The sequence below is a fragment of the Moschus berezovskii genome, chromosome 17 (genome assembly GCF_049115385.1).
Source record: "Moschus berezovskii isolate FMDL1 chromosome 17, NW_MosBer_1.0, whole genome shotgun sequence".
Lineage (NCBI taxonomy): Eukaryota > Metazoa > Chordata > Mammalia > Artiodactyla > Moschidae > Moschus > Moschus berezovskii.
Window position 1 is genome coordinate 37224240 of NC_142476.1, and position 17813 is coordinate 37242052.

Below are 17813 nucleotides of genomic sequence, written 5' to 3' on the forward strand. Positions count from 1 at the left end.
ACTGTTAGGGAGATTGCCGTCTTCCTCAGAAGATGCTAAAGAGCTCAGATTGCCTGTGTTGATTCCTTGTGTCCATCATTTACTGGCTCTGTGCCTTGGGCAAGTTTAACTTCTCTGGACCTCTGTTTCTTTATCCGTAAAATGAAGATTATAATAGTTGTGACCTCATAGGGTTTTTTATTTTACTAACTAAATGAATTTACTATATGTAAAGCACTTAGGATAATACCTGTGAAAGTCATTCAGTTGTGTCTGACTCTTTGTGACCCCATGGACTGTAGCCTGCCAGGCTCCTCTGTCCATGAGATTCTCCAGTCAAGAATACTGGAGTGAGTTGCCATTGCCTTCTCCAGGGGACCTTCCTGATCAAGGTATTGAACCCAGGTCTCCTGCATTGCAGGCAGATCCCCTACCATTTGAGCCACCAGGGAAGCCAGAGAATAATACTTGGCCTGTAGTAATTGTTCAACACCTGATTACCTTTATTATCTTCTACTCTGTAGAAGAGCCTGAAACAATGTAGTCTTTTTGACCTGACCATCCTCATTCTATTTGTTAGGTTACACACTCTTACACTGTGCTGCAGCCTGGGGTCGATTGGAAACTCTGAAAGCACTGGTGGAACTGGATGTTGATATAGAAGCTCTGAACTTCCGGGAGGAGAGAGCTCGAGATGTTGCTGCTCGATATTCCCAGACTGAGTGTGTTGAGTTCCTGGATTGGGCAGGTAAGGAAGCTTACAAGGTAGTAGTAGCAAACTGACTCACTGCTGGGTTTCCCTCCTGTAAATACAGAGTTACAGGCTGTGTCATTAATAAAGCAAAGAGGTGATTAACATTTTCACCTTCTATTAGAATTTTTATTTGTAGACATAACCATAGTCACCATTGATGATAATATATCAAATCTGCCTTTTTTGCTATTGGCCTAAAACATTGTGTTTAGTAGAAACTATATTCAAAGCTGGTTGACTTACCACCTTCTAGCAATTTCTCCAATAATCTTCTATAATAATGTGTGTATAATATACATACATGGTTCAAGGCCATTTTCTGAGAGACCTCGGCAGAGTGAACCATTCCTTAAATGTTGAAAAGAATGGCGTACTTGAGGAATATGTTTGATTCCCCAGGTAGAAACAGTTGTAATAATTTTAAATAGTTTGCTATGCAAAATTAATCCGTGGTGTTGGAAGTCTGAATAGCAGGTTTCATTATGGCATGAGGGAGGGTACTTCTGGGGAATAATACTCTTTTTTCTTAATTTGGTGACTGTTAACATGGTGTGCTCATTTGTGAAAATTCATTGAGCTGTACCCTTGTAAATTTTGCACTTTTCTGTATGTGTTTTGTGCTTTAATCAAAGGTCAAAAAACTATGTACTATTTTGAGTTTTACTGATTTTCTTACAATATTTCCTTAACCTGTAGAATAGAGGTTACAGATATCAGGAAGATACACCTGTGTAATTATGTATGTGACAAACATTGGTTATAAAACCTAGTACCAAGGATGTTCATGGCATTCATTTTGTGTAGTTCTCTGCATTTGTGTTTCTAGGATTGCAAGCAATGCATTGTTGTGGTTCATAGCTACTTTGTGGTACATAGATTGTTCCTGCTGTCTGGACATTTGTAGTATGTGGGGTGATAAACTATAGACACATCTTACAGTTAAATAACAATATCAGAAAGACTATAATTAAGAGTTAAAATCGGCAGAGCAGATGGGTCATGCTATGGGGTGGTCAGAGAACATGAAGTCAGAATATGTTGGAGTTGAGATGGACCTTGAAGAAATGGTGGGATTTGTATACACAGACTAAGGAGAAAGGGTGTGAGCAAAACCTTATGACTGAAAGTGACGTGTTGGGGAAACAGTGATGAGATTGCCTTACTGGAAGAGCAAGTCAGTATAATTTACATAAGCAGGCTACAGCACAGGCAGGTTAATAAAAGAGAAGTAAGTACATGGGCCCTTGAATCAAATTGCTTGAGTTGAAATACTGGTGTCTCTACTTGAAACTTATGTGACCTTGGGCAAGATACTTAAATTCTTTATACTTCAGTCTTAATTTCCAGAAAAGGGGGCCCATAATAGTCCTTATCTCTTGGGGGAGTTGGGAGAATGCGATGAGATGCTATAAACCGTGTCTTAGCACAGTGCCTGTTGGGTGATCACACTTGAAGTATGACGCTGCTATTATTCTAGTCAGATTATACCTCCAAATGTCAGGCTAAGGTGTTTACATTTCATTTTTGTAGCCACTGGAAGATTTTATATAGAAGAGGAAGAGGGTTCAAGTGGTATTTAGGAAGATTCATATGGCAGCATTAAGGAGTTGTTTATCAGTAAAATAAAAAGGGAACTGGGAGGATTAATAGAAGTAAGGAAATTGAGGGAAGGTAGCATATTTGGGAAGAAAAAGATGAGTTATACTTTGTAGATTATTTGGTATATGGTTATCCACTTGCACTAAATATTTTCGAGGGGCCATATTTCTGTCCGTTACCTTCAGTTTTATGATCAGATGCATAAGCAAAAAGAAAATAGCAAAAATTTAATTGATTCCCTCATGAGTAATTAGTTCTAGGTGAAATTCACATTCATGCGTGCTAAGCCGCTTCACTTGTCTCCAACTCTTTGCCACCGGGTGGACTGTAACTGGCAGGCTTCTCTGTCATTGCAATTCTCCAGACAAGAATACTGGAGTGGGTTGCCATGACCTTCTCCAGGGGATCTTCCTGACCCAGGGATTGAAGCCATGTCTCTTATGTCTTCTGATTTGGCAGATGGGTTCTTTATCACTAGCACCACCTGGGAAGCCAAAATTCACATTATATAATTTTTTTTTATTTATTAAATAAATTATTTTATTTGGAGGCTAATTACAGTATTGTAGTGGTTTTTGCCATACATTGACATGAATCAGTCACGGGTGTACATGTGTTCCCCATCCTGAACCCCCCTCCCACCTCCCTCCCACCCTATCCCTCAGGGTCATCCCAGTGCTCTGGCCCTGAACACCCTGTCTCATGCATCAAATCTGGACTGGCAATCTACCAAAATTCACATTACATAATTTAAAATCCAATTTTGAAGAATGACCCATGGTACTTAAAAAAATACAAACTTTGCTGTAACTTTTCTGGAAGTTTGGGGCTTATGAGCATAGAGTTTCATTGGTTTTTGTCACTGAGCGGAAGTCCACGGGCCCAACATGCAGTGAGACCAAACAATACCAAAACATGAGTCTGGAGCAGAGAAAGGTTTATTGCAGGGCTATGTAAGTAGATGGGTGGCTCGTGCCTTAAAAAACCTGGGAGCTCCCTGAAAGCTCTCAGCAAAGCCCTTTTATAGAAAAGGTGAAGGAGGGCGCGTGGTTAGTTGTTGCAGACTTCTTGGTGTCAGATCCTTTGTTCTTGAGGTCAGGTCACAGCTAGGTAAAACTCTACCAAAGCAGAGTTATTCTCTATTCTACAAGAAAGGCCAAGGTCCCGATCCTCAACTTTTTCCCTCCAAGGTCTAGGCCCTGGCTAAGAGGAAGGGTCCCTGCATGGGCCAGTAACCCTGCCCAGGAGTGTTCATCCAGCACCTAGTCTGGGTCCTCTCGCCAGTACTCAGGTCCAGCTGAGGAGTCAGATCTCAGCAGGTGGCACCTTCAGGGCTAGGTCCCCAGATCTCGCCCAGCTGTCATCACTGTGGGAGCCAGGTGCCTAGGACCAACTGGCCCTCAGTCTGCCCAAATGGGGGCCAGATCCCACAGACTACGACCTGTGGAGATCACGACCCTTAGGTTAGAGAAATAGGGATGGGTCAGTAGCTGCTTCAAGGCCTGAGCCTGGCCAGTGGGCACCATGGGGAGGGCTCTGGAGCTCTGCAGGACCCTGCCCTCAGCCCTCAGCCCCCAGCTCACCAGCTGATCCTGAGGTTGAAGGGCCTGGAGAGCCCCAAGGAGAAGGCTGCAGTCTGCGTCACATAGCACACTGTGTCCTGAGGACCACTGTGTGCCCTCCCCTCCTAATTTCAGTTTCCTTCTCCCTAATGTCCATCTGTTTAGTTTGGGTCCTTACCTGATGGTGGGAAAGATTGAGGGCAGGAGGAGAAGGGGACGACAGAGAATGAGATGGTTGGATGGCATCGCTGACACAATGGACATGGGTTTGGCTAAACTCTGGGAGTTGGTGATGGACAGGGAGGCCTGGCGTGCGGCGGTTTACGTGATCGCAAAGAGTTGGACACGACTGAGCGACTGAACTGTCTTGGAGGAATTAGACCTACCATTTCCTAGTAATGAAGATAAAAGACTATAATGCTATAAACTAGTGTTCTGTTTCCAGATTAGTGATGGAATTTAAGGATTCATGGTAATGTAGCTGTGGAGTGTCAAAAATGCTAACTACTCAACATAAAGTTAAACATTTGTTTAATTAAGACTTAACAAGAATATAAACCACTTTCATTTCTTGCTCTAATGATCAGAGTAGGAGTCACCTGGAGAGGTTTACAGGGTTGAGGACTCCCTACCCCAGAGACTCCTCCATGCTACTGAAAATTTGACTATTAGAGATCAATTTCTTTGGGTTTTCAAGGTTTATAGACTTTTTAATTGTTCAAAGGTCCTATATTAAAAGAAATACACATATATATGTACATATATATAGAATTAGTTGATTGTTCAGAACTCTGAAGGTATGGAACAAATATTCATGGAAATGTGGGAGTAATGTTAAGGAAGAGTGAAAGTAAGGAGCAGATTCTGGAAAGTGGAACCATAAGTAAACTTTTAATAATCCACAATAATGCAAGGCAGAACTTACTCCCTTCTGTTATTAGTTAAGAGTATAGCATTATGTTACTTACAAAGGATTTTTTTAAAGTTTTTTTTTCCTTTTATTGATGGGAGGTATATTATAAATCTGTCATGTTTTTCTGGGATTCTTTTATATGTTGTTAAGAAAATCTGTCCATCTTAGTCACTCAGTTTTTTTTTTTTGAAAAATATAGAAACCATACTTTAAGAAATGAGGTGACTGATCAACAAAAGTGAAATATTTTTAAGGCTGATATGTCTTATCAACAGAAGTTTGAAATTTTAAAAAAAGTTGATACTTAATTCTTCATTTATTATACTGACAAGGGGAACATTTATACTTAGAAATTAACCTGGTCCTTATTATTTCCATACTATTTTAACAATTAGAGATGGGAAATTAAACATCTCCATGTGGCCTTAAAATTTGCTCAGGAAACTAAGAGAAATCACAAAAATTGCTTAAATCAGAGATTTATTGAAACACTTAAGTCAAGATTCTATTCTACAGTTTGCTTAATGATTAGCAATCTAACACATTAAAAAGAACAGAACACTTAAACATGAAGCTGTGGTTATATATGGTCTTTCCCCTAGTAATTTTTAGTAAGCACGGATGCTGTTTTAGCTGAATAGAAATAACTTTTCAGTACAGACTTCGTTGGAAAGTTTCAATAAAGATTTAGCCAGAAAATTACAAAGCATCTCAAAGAATCACTTTTGTCCTTCCTTCATTTCCCTCAATAGATTTCTTGTGTAGTCTCCATAGTGGACTGAGTTATATTTGCATATGGATGTGTCTAGTATACTCTGCCTCCTTTCTTCTCCTTCAGTCTTCTTTCTTTTTAGTTTTCGGCGCTTGGCTTTCTTAGCCTGAGGGTGATGGGACATCTGATTCAGGTACTTGGTCATCATTGATGTTGTGGCCACCAGTCTGCAGAGTATTTGCTCAATGTTATAGACAGACTGGGTTTCTAGATCATTACCAGATGCATCCAAGGAGACTTGTTTCTTTAGCTAAAAGAGGAAAAAAAACAAATGATATTACAGAATTTTTTCCTTACTGTGCTGCTGCTGCTAAGTCACTTCAGTCGTGTCCAACTCTGTGTGACCCCATAGACGGGAGCCGACCAGGCTCCGCTGTCCCTGGGATTCTCCAGGCAAGAACACTGGAGTGGGTTGCCATTTCCTTCTCCAATGTGTGAAAGTGAAAAGTGAAGTGAAGTCGCTCAGTCGTGTCCGACCCTTAGCGACCCCACGGACTGCAGCCTACCAGGCTCCTCCATCCATGGGGTTTTCTAGGCAAGAGTATTGGAGTGGCTTGCCATTGCCTTCTCTGGGTTCCTTACTGTAGTTCAAATTAAATTTGTTTTCTGGATATATATGCTTAAGCTCAAAATATCACACTTTACTTATTTATACAAAGAAAAAGTTGTTATAGAAGAGAGGTAAAAATGCAGAAGAAATGCTCTTTTTTATATGCCCTTGTGTAAGGTTGTCATGATCATGATCACCATTTAGCAAACATTTAATAAGTACTTTCTATGATTATCAGAGCATTCTGCTGGGAGAAATTATTTGAATATTAGTACATTATTTTCCTTTACTAAATCGCCTTAAGAGGTAATGTGATAAAATCATAGGCATTTTATAAATATATAGTTGTTGTAAAGGTCAGTGAGCTTTTAAGATTGCCTCAAAATATAGTAACACTGGCAAAGTGGGGAATCAGTTTGAGTGTTATTTTGCAGAAAGTTATCCAAAAATTAGAAAATAGTTTACAGTACATTAAAAAATATACACACCAACTTTAGTATACTTAGCTTTCTTAGATAGATCAGGAAGGGATCTAATAAGACCTCTTGTTCCACATCCTTCATTTTATTGATCAGACAGCAGAGAAAGATACAGTGATTTACCTAAGAGCCCAGACAGATAACTGCACTTCCTATACATTCTACTAATTGTAGCTCATTACTTTCTTGATGTGTTTTGTAACTTTAAACTATCTAAAATAATAGGTTATTTTAAAGACCTTCTAATTCAGTACACCTTTGCTGAACTCCTGATATGTGCAAGAAAGTGTGATAGATGCTGGGGTGAATGGTGGGAGTGGGGAAGGTTATGAAGAAGAAGACACAGTTCTCTCTCCAGAGAAGATGATAATTTTATCTTTTAAACGTTTTGATATTCTATAACTATTACTATTAGCATCACCTTTTTCTTGTGTTTCTTCCACTTCATCCACAGGTAATGTGCAGACAAAACAGACAGGATTAAAAAGAGAGCTTGTACTAAAATAGAAATAAGATTTAAACCACCGTGAAATATATCCATATTAGCAAAACTGCAGCATAGTTTGTCCAGAGGGTAAGGTAGACAGTGAGATGGAGCTATCTTGACTTTCAAATAATGCATTTCTTCTGGAAAAATCTCCCATCCAACCTTTGTCCAGGTAGTACCATCACAAATGCAAAAGCTCTCCCTGAAGAAGCAGATAAACAACAGAGTAAAAATCAGGGATAGTCCTTGAGTAGACATCTTTCTTTCTCAAATGGAAAAAAAATTATAGCCAAAAATTTTTTTAGAGACAGAGCAGAAATGCCCTGGTACTCCAGTCAAGGCACTTAAGATAACTAGGCCGCAAAATCTACACTGATGATCATTATAACATCATCAGCCATGGTGACTCAGGGATAAATTCAGTGATGTCATAAAGAACCACACTGGGACTAAAAGATGTTGGCTAACCAATCACCTTGGGTTTTTTAGGGATACTTTTTTCTTGCTTTTTTTTTTTTTTTGCCAGAATGGTTTGAGCCTTTTAAGTTTTATGAAAAAAATGAAGACTTTGCTAATATTTTGATAGCCAGTAAATTTAAATCCTCATTATATTAATAGAATTTCATGGAAACAACTTACCTGTATCCTTTCCAATACTTTTGAAGTATGTTACTTTGCTGCTGCTGCTGCTGCTAAGTCGCTTCAGTAGTGTCCGACTCTGTGCGACCCCATAGACGGCAGCCCACAAGGCTCCCCCGTCCCTGGGATTCTCCAGGCAAGGACACTGGAGTGGGTTGCCATTTCCTTCTCCAATGCATGAGAGTGAAAAGAGAAAGTGAAGTCGCTCAGTCTAGCCCGACTCTTAGCGACCCCATGGACTGCAGCCTACCAGGCTCCTCTGTCCGTGGGATTTTCCAGGCAAGAGTACTGGAGTGTGTTGCCATTGCCTCTTTAGCATCTACTTAAAAGCATGTGTGTATGTGTGTGCACTCAGTTGTGTCCTACTCTTTGCGATGCTATGGACTGTAGCCTCCCAGGCTCCTCTGTCTGTAGAATTTTCCAGGCAAGAATACTGGAGTGGATTGCCATTTCCTACTCCAGGGGATCTTCCCATCCCAGGGATCAAACCTGTGGCTCTAGAGTCTCTTTCCCCACTCATTGGCAGGCAGATTCTTTACCACTGTGCCAAGTAGCTACAGTCATATATCGTGGTAATATCATTATCATTTTAATAGCATACAACCTAGCTTCTACTTCTGTTCTTTCTTATATTCAGGAATGTCCTTCTCTTCAGTTAGTCAAGGAAATACTGAGTGACTCCCCCTTTTGACATATCTTTTTGGTGGCAATGTGGTAACTACCAGGTAGTGGGTGAGGGGTGGGGAATTTGGCATGATTGTATGAAAAAGAGATGGTGGATTAGTGTGGTATATGATAAGGTGAGACAGACTCTGCTTTTAAGGAACTTATAGTCTAGCAGTAGTAGCAGAGAACAGGAAAATAAAAAATTACAGGACAGATTATACTCAGGGCTAAATCAAATTATAATCATGTAATGGATGATAGAACACTGAGTTCTACCAGGGGAATTAGGAGTTTCACAGGAGTGCATTTTGAGTAAGCTTTGAAGAATGAGTAGACTTTTGGTGGATGGCAGAGAGGGCATTTTAAGTTGAGGAAACATAATAAGCAAAGAAATTCTGTGTAAACCATTCAGTTTAGTTCAGTCACTCAGTGGGACTTAGTCATGTTCCACTCTTTGTGACCCCATGGACTGCAGCACGCCAGACTTCCCTGTCCATCACCAACTCCCAGAGCTTGTTCAAACTCATGTCCATCAAGTCAGTGATGCTATCCAACCATCTCATTCTCTGTCATCCCCTTCTCTTCCTGCCTTCAATCTTTCCCAGCATCAGGGTCTTTTCTAATGAGACAGTTTTTTGCTGACCCTCTAATGAGTCAGTTTTTTATCTCACCCTCTCCTACCCTCTACCTCACGTCCATAAGTCTGTTCTCTATGTCTGCTTTTCCACTGCTGCCCTGCAAATAAATTCATTAGTACAATCTTTCTAGATTCCATATATATGCGTTAGTATATAATATTTATCCTTCTCTTTCTGACTTACTTCACTCTGTATAATAGACTCTAGGTTCATCTACCTAATTAGAATTGACTCAAATGCATTCCTTTTTATGGCTGAGTAACATTCCATTTATAAATATTTATTGAGCACCTTCTATGTGCTAAATGCTGTTCTAGGAGCTGAGGATACTTACACAACTAGGCATAAAACTATGTTTATGGAGTTTACTTTCTAGTAGGGAGAAGGCAATGGCACCCGACTCCGTACTCTTGCCTGGAGAATCCCATGGAAGGAGGAGCCTGGTGGGCTGCCGTCCATGGGGTCGCTAAGAGTTGGACACGACTGAGCGACTTCACTTTCACTTTTCACTTTCATGCATTGGAGAAGGAAATGGCAACCCACTCCAGTGTTCTTGCCTGAAGAATCCCAGGGACGGGGGAGCCTGGTGGACTGCTGTCTATGGGGTCGCACAGAGTCGGACACGACTGAAGCAACTTAGCAGCAGCAGCAGCAGGGAGATACAGAAAATAAAATGATCTAAAGCTATTTGTCTGTGAAGTGCTGTGAAGAAAAATATAGTGGCAAGGGGGTTATGAAGGTGCCAGCAAGTGAGTGAGTGAGTGTGTGCTTACACTTACAGAGGGCCATCAGGAGAGGCCTCTCTGGTAAGGTGGTGTTTGAAGACAGACCTGAAGAACTAAAGGAGTGAGTCCTATTGATATCAGCAGGCAGAGGGAACAGGAAGTAAATGAGTGATAGGGTGTCTGGATGAATGTAGGAAGGGACGAAGCTGGAAAGATTGTTTGTGACTAGCTAGGTCTTAGAGGACCCTGCATTTTATTCAGTAGCCAATAGGGAGTTACTTACAAAGTATGGAGGCGAAGAGTGACCTAATAAATGTACTGAGTACTTTCCTGTGTGCCAGGCACTGTGTCAAGAAATTTGCATGCATTATACTATATTTTCATTCTTAGAACAACCCTATGTGGGTGGTATTATAATACTTCCACTTTATAGATAGAGAAACTGAGGTTAGAGGGGTTAAGATACTATTATGGTTTGAATGTTCGTGTTCCCCCACAAATGCATATATTGAATTTCTAACGCCTGATGGAAAGGTTGGGGGCGGGAGGAGAAGGGGACGACAGAGAATGAGATGGCTGGATGGCATCACGACTCTGTGGACATGAGTTTGAGTGAACTCCGGGAGTTGGTGATGGACAGGGAGGCCTGGAGTGTGGTGATTCATGGGGTCGCGGAGAGTCGGACATGACTGAGCGACTGAACTGAACTGAACTGAACTGATGTGATGGTGTTAGGACATGGGGTCTTTGGGAGATGCTTAGGACATGAAGGTGGGGCCCTCATAAATAAGATTAATGGTCTTATAAAAATGCGTCCCCACAGAGTTCACTGGCCCCTTCTACCATGTGAAGGCACCGTGAGAAGGTGCTGGCAGTGAAGGAAGAGGGGTCTCATTAGACTGCAACCATGTTTCAGCTTGATCTTGGACTTGCCAGCCTCCAGAACTATGAAAAACGAGTTTCTGTTGTTTATAAACTCCCCAGTCTGTGGTATATTGCTGCATGAATGCTCTGATAGGTCTGGTGGCATTAGAAGACGCATGCGGTAAGCTCCTTTCTCTACCAGGTCACCCAAAATAAATATATGCACTCAGTAAAATCAGCATGCTTATTATACAAATATAGTTTAATGACAAGTCCCTTAGTCACCTCTTCAAACTAATTCCTCTGCTAAAATTAAGACACTTACTCCTTGGAAGGAAAGTTATGACCAACCTAGATAGCATATTAAAAAGCAGAGACATTACTTTGCCAACAAAGGTCCATCTAGTTAAGGCTATAGTTTTTCCTGTGGTCATGTATGATGTGAGAGTTGGACTATGAAGAAAGCTGATCGCCGAAGCATTGATGCTTTTGAACTGTGGTGCTGGAGAAGACTCTTGAGAGTCCCTTGGACTGCAAGGAGATCCAACCAGTGCATTCTAAAGGAGATCAATCCTGGGTGTTCACTGGAAGGACTGATGCTAAAGCTGAAGCTCCAATACTTTGGTCACCTCATGCAACGAGTTGACTCACTGGAAAAGAGCCTGATGCTGGGAGGGATTGGGGGTGGGAGAAGATGGGGACGACGGAGAATGAGATGGCTGGATGGCATCACCGACTCGATGGACATGAGTTTGAGTGAACTCCGGGAGTTGGTGATGGACAGGGAGGCCTGGCGTGCTGTGATTCATGGGGTCGCAAAGAGTCGGACACGACTGAGCGACTGAACTGAACTGAACTGAAACTTCCTCCTGTACTGAAATTCTGGAACCACCACTGGCTCCAGGTCACCAACTAGTGGAGCCAAAACCTAAACCTTAGATTCCAGTTTAGAGGATTGATTCTGCTTGCAACATGAACGGTAGGTTTGAAGGTATCTTGTAATTGACAAGACTGTTCAGCTGCAAAAATTTTTCATCTTCCATGAAAAAGGAAGGATGACTGAGGCTGGTGCTGCAGGCCAAGAGGTATCACTCCCAGCCTATGATACCTCATAGAATTTGCCTTGTGGGATTTCAGAATTGTTTGAGACTGAGGTGACTCCTTTTTTTCCTTCTAATTTCTCACGTTTTGAATGGCAGTGTCTGTAACTGTTGCTTTGTGCCTGTCCCACGAGTGTATTTTGGGATAGAAAACTTGTTTTCTAGTATCATGGGTCTGCAGATAGGAATTTTACCCCAGGATGGATGGAGCATATCAGTGTCTCACACATACCTTTTTTGTATGAGGAGATGAGACTTTTGAGCTGATGATATTTTAGATGAACATTTGAACATGAGTTGATGTTGTAATGGATTGAAGCTTGGATGCTGGCATGGGATAAATGTATTTGCATGTGGGATAGATGTGAGTTTGAGGAGGTCAGAGGGCAGGCTGTGGTAGGCTGAAAAATGTCTACCAAAAATATCTAGGTTCTAACATCCGGAACCTGAGCGTGTCACCTCATATGGGATCTTGTGGATCCTTAAACTAAGGATCTTTAGATGGAGAGATCATCATGGATTATCCAGCTGGGACCTAAATGTAGTCACAAGTGTCTTTATTATAAGTGAGAGGCAGGAGATTTGACACAGAAGAGGAGGTGATTTGATGATGGAACTAGACCTTGGAGTGGTGTATTTTGATTGAAGAAGGAGCCACCAGCCAAGGAGTACAGGCTGAAGCTAGAGATGGAAAACAGCAAGAAATAGATTCTCCTTTCAGAACTCATGGAAAGAATCTTCCCCACCAACACCTTGATTTTCGTTCAGCTAAACTGATTCTAGACTTGTGGCCTCTAGAATTTACTACAGGATAAGCTTGCATTGTTTTAAGCCACCAGATTTGTGGCAATTTGTTACAGCAGTCACAGGACATGATCAATTGTTAAATTAATTTGAAGTATTAAGTACTGGATTACTTTGCTAATTGATGCTTTTGAACTGTGGCGTTGGAGAAGACTCTTGAGAGTCCCTTGGACTGCAAGGAGATCCAACCAGTCCATTCTAAAGGAGATCAGTCCTGGGTGTTCATTGGAAGGACTGATGCTAAAGCTGAAACTCCAATACTTTGGCCACCTCATGCGACAAGTTGACTCACTGGAAAAGACTCTGATGCTGGGAAGGATTGGGGGCGGGAGGAGAAGGGGACAACAGAGAATGAGATGGCATCACCGACTTGATGGACATGAGTTTGAGTGAACTCCGGGAGTTGGTGATGGACAGGGAGGCCTGGCGTGCTGTGATTCATGGGGTAGCAAAGAGTCAGACACGACTGAGTGACTGAACTGAACTGAATCCTGTTTTGTTGTTCAGTCACTAAGTCCTGTCCGACTCTACATGGGCTGGAGCCATGTAGAAGCCCCAGGTGGCTCAGCTGTAAAGACCCCTACTGCCAATGCAGGAGATGCAGGTTCTGTCCCTGATCTGGGAAGATCCCCTGGAGAAGGAAATGGTAACCCACTCCAGTGTTCTTGCCTGGAAACTCCTGTGGACAGAAGAGCATGGTGGGCTACAGTCCATGAGGTTGTAAAGAATCAGACACAACTGAGCGATTAAACAACAAGTCTGTCTCTATATTTCTTTCAGTGTTGTGATTTTGTTTAAACAATTCTTGCAAATTTTGTGATGGGTGCTTATAGAGATTGGAATTTGTTAAACACTTTTTTAAGAGAGAAGCAATTTTTAATTTATTTTGAAGGGTAAAACAAATGACATTTACTTATTTGGCTACATTCTTAGCTGCAGCATGCAGATGTGCAAACTCTTAGTTGTGGCATGTGGGATCTGGTTTTATGACCAGGGATGGAACCTGGGCCCTCGGCATCAGGAGTGCAGGGTCCTAGCCATTGGACCATCAGGGAAGTCCCAATAATTTTTCTATTGGAAATACTTTTTGTTCCTTTTTCCAGATTAACTCAGCTGGTAAAGAATCCACCTGCAGTGTGGGAGACCTGGGTTCGATCCCTGGGTTGGGAAGATCTCCTGGAGAACGGAAAGGCTACCCACTCCAGTATTCTGACCTGGAGAATTCCACAGACTGTATAGTTCATGGGGTCACAAAGAGTCAGACACAACTGAGCGACTTTCACTTTCACTTTCCAGAGTAGATATATTGATAGACTATAGTTTCTTTGGTATCACATTTTATATTTATTTGCTCTTTAAAAATTTTAGTGCAATTGAAGTTCTACTGGAGTAGGAAATGGCAACCCATTCCAGTATTCTTGCCTGGAAAATTCCATGGACAGAGGAGTCTGATGGCAGTAGTCCATGGGGTTGCAAAGAATCAGACACGATGGAGTGACTGAGCATGTGCGTGCACAAACACACACACACACACACACACACACACACACACACACTCGCACATACACAAATATAGTGAGTACCCCAAATCACTGTGTTAGTTAAGTGTTAACTTTCTTAAATTTCCCCAAGGAAAACTGTAACAAATCTCCTACACAGTCTTTATAAAGCTCTGGATTTATAAAATTACATTATAAACTGTTGAGTGAATTTTTTTGGTCTTTGCCTTATCATTAAGCGTTTTTACTGTCCTGTTCTTTCAGAAGCAAGGCTGGCACTGAAAAAATATATTGCAAAGGTCTCTGCAACTGTTACAGATACAGAAAAGGGACCAGGGAAGCTTTATAAGGAAGACAAGGTACAACATTGTGCTTATATTTTGTTCTGAAGTCTTTTGAGATTTTTGCCCCTTGTATCTAATTCCTACACTAAAGCACTAGAGGTAGGTGGTGGTCCTCATTGCTCTGTTCTCCTTCCCTTCCTTCCTTTTTTCTCCTTTCTTATTAAACTGTTGACAGAAGCAGCGTTAATAGTACTGGCAGTCTTCTTGTTCTTCTGTTGATTAGTGGCATCCGCTGATACTCATTTCATTAGTTTGCTTCAAAAGTTATATATACATCATATATTTTGGTCTATATGTTTAATATACTTATATACACTATTTTTTCATGTATCAAAATTTACATAATAGAAAAATACACAGGTGTAAAGATAGCTAATTGTAAAGCCAGCTTGCCACATTTGCCGTATACTAAGTACTACATGTGAACTAGTTAATATCTTTTCATGTACACTAAAAAAAAGGTATGCTAAAGGTATTAGAAATGTGTTTGGTTTTAAATTGTTTCTTGCATTTCTGGGCAGGATGTTGTGTGAATTTTCTGTGACTTTTAATTCTGATGAAAAAGAATTAGCTCTTGGCGTGCTGTGATTCATGGGGTCGCAAAGAGTCGGACACGACTGAGTGACTGAACTGAACTGAAAAGTGTAAGACATCAGCAAGTCTGAGAACATGATAAGACATATATTTCACTTGTTTGTAAAACATATTACAAAATCTCTTATGGAACAAAGTATAGATAGAATTCTATTAGAAGAGCTATTGTATCTATTAGATTTTCAAAACAATCTTTCTGGCACAAACAGTGCTTTGTCAAACTCAGTTCAGTTCAGTTCAGTTCAGTCGCTCAGTCGTGTCCGACTCTCCGCCACCCCATGAATCACAGCACGCCAGGCCTCCCTGTCCATCACCAACTCCCGGAGTACACTCAAACTCATGTCCACAGAGTCGGTGATGCCATCCAGCCATCTCATTCTCCGTCATCCCCTTCTCCTCCCGCCCCCAACCTTTCCCAGCATCAGAGTCTTTTCCAGTGAGTCAACTCGTCGCGTGAGGTGGCCAAAGTATTGCAGTTTCAGCTTTAGCATCAGTCCCTCCAGTGAACACCCAGGATTGATCTCCTTTAGAATGGACTGGTTGGATCTCCTTGCAGTCCAAGGGACTCTCAAGAGTCTTCTCCAACACCACAGTTCAAAAGCATCGATTCTTCGGTGATCAGCTTTCTTCACAGTCCAACTCTCACATCCATACATGACCACAGGAAAAACCATTGCCTTGACTAGACGGACCTTGGTTGGCAAAGTAATGTCTCTGCTTTTTAATATACTATCAAGGTTGGTCATAACTTTCCTTCCAAGGAGCAAGCGTCTTTTAATTTCATGGCTGCAATCAGCATCTGCAGTGATTTTGGAGCCCAAAAAAATAAAGTCTGACACTGTTTCCACTAGTTACTATAAAAGCCTTTTTAATTTCAGATTTTAAATATTTGATTATTTGAGCTAGAAAATATTACGTACCTATACTAATGGTTAGAATAAAAGCAAAACATCTAAAGCAGACTTAATAATTTTCTTTTTACCCTGTCGAGTCTTATTACCCTGTGATTCTAATAGCAATTTTATGTTAATCTCAGTATACTTTTCCTTCACTTATATAAATATATGTATGCATACATATAGTTTTATTAATATAAGAGATTTTGCTTTTATAAAAATATGATCATACTATACAAATTATTCTTTAATTTTCTCTTTTCCTTTAAAGAATTTATTATGGACATCTTTATAAATCCACTTCATTCTTTATACTTTTGCATATAATGTTGCTTATTTAATAATATGGACAAGACATGTAATAAATTTATTCATGTCTCCTTATTATTACAAATCATAGAATAATGAACACCTTAAATCAGATACCAGCAGTTTGCTGCTCATGTGCAAAGAGATGGTTTTGAAGTGCAAATTGAAAGGTTTTCAGTGAGGTTTTGCTCATTTTGCATTTCTTGTACTTCCTCCTCCTGTGAATCACCTGAATAGGAATAAATGTTGGCATTGTTTGTTGAGTTGCATGAAGTTTACACCATCCACCTACTTTTTCCAACTCTTGCAAACACTTTTATCACAGTTCAGTTCAGTTCAGTCGTGTCCGACTCTTTGCGACCCCAAGGACTGCAGGACGTCAGGCTTCCCTGTCTATCATCAACTCCTGGAGTTTATGCAAACTCGTGTCCATTGAGTCGGTGATGCCATCCAACCATCTCATCCTCTGTTGTCCCCTTTTATTCCTGCCTTCAATCTTTCCCGGCATCAGGGTCTTTTCAAATGAGTCAGTTCTTCGAATCAGGTGGCCAAAGTATTGGAGCTTCAACTTCAACATCAGTCCTTCCGATGAACACCCAGCACTGATCTTGTTTAAGATGGACTGGTTGGATCTTCTTGCAGTCCAAGGGACTCTCAAGAGTCTTCTCCAACACCACAGTTCAAAAGCGTCAATTCTTTGGCGCTTAACTTTCTTTATAGTCCAACTCTCACATTCATACGTGCCTACTGGAAAAACCATAGCTTTGACTAGACGGACCTTTGTTGGCAAAGTAATGTCTCTGCTTTTTATGCTTTTTTTTTTTTTTTATGGGGTCTGCTTTTTATGCTGTCTAGGTTGGTCATAGCTTTTCTTCCAAGGAGCAAGGGTCTTTTAATTTCTTGGCTGCAGTCACAATCTGCGGTGGTTTTGGAGCCCAAGAAAATAAAGTCTGTCACTGTTTTCATTGTTTCCCCATCTATTTGCAATGCAGAGCTCACTGAAAATAAAGAAATAGGGAGAGGATGTAGACTGGCCCAAGGCATCATGACTCTAGATTAATGAGTTTCATCAGACACATATTTCACTAGTGTTAGTACTGCAGTGTCAGATACAGTACCCCCTAGCCTCATGTGACTGTAAATTAGAATTAATTAAAATTAAAAATTCGACTCCTCAGTCATACCAGCCACTTTTCTAACACTCACTGGCTATATGCATCTAATCTGATTGTATTAGACCATGCAGATATTTCTGTGACCATTCCCATCATCATAGAAAGTTCTGTTGCCCAGTGCTGGTTTAGAGATACTATAGAGTTTCATTTTTAAATAAACAAGTGGAAAGTAAATTCCTTGTTTCTGTCTCTAGAATATCCTCCTCAGTGCATGCCGTGTAAAAAATGAATGGTTGGAAACCCATTTGGAAGCTTCCATTAACGAGCTCTTTGAGCAGAAACAGCAATTGGAAGATATTGTGACTCCTATCTTCACGAAAATGGCTACACCACGTAAGTTTTGGACAAAAATGATTTGAAAGTTGGATAAAAATTAGATTCAGTGTTGTTATTTCTGAGATAATCAGATTTCAGCAGTCTTCATGAAGTAGCCATTAACCTTATTATAAGCTCTAATCCATAACT

At 40.8% G+C, this 17813-nt stretch overlaps 2 protein-coding genes across 2 annotated transcripts in view; one reads left to right on the forward strand and one right to left on the reverse strand.

Moving 5' to 3' along the window:
- ANKRD45 (ankyrin repeat domain 45) overlaps positions 1-17813 on the forward strand; it is a 39205-nt gene that overhangs the window by 8662 nt on the left and 12730 nt on the right. The window contains exons 2-4 of the mRNA XM_055418810.2: positions 560-727; positions 14295-14389; positions 17543-17681. Of these exons, the coding sequence (XP_055274785.1) occupies positions 560-727; positions 14295-14389; positions 17543-17681 (402 nt within the window). The remainder of the gene's footprint in view (positions 1-559; positions 728-14294; positions 14390-17542; positions 17682-17813) is intronic.
- On the reverse strand, positions 5613-7353 carry TEX50 (testis expressed 50). The gene is given in 3 exon segments (XM_055418813.1): positions 5613-5630; positions 5632-5829; positions 7030-7353. Coding segments are annotated over 3 exon segments (540 nt in total).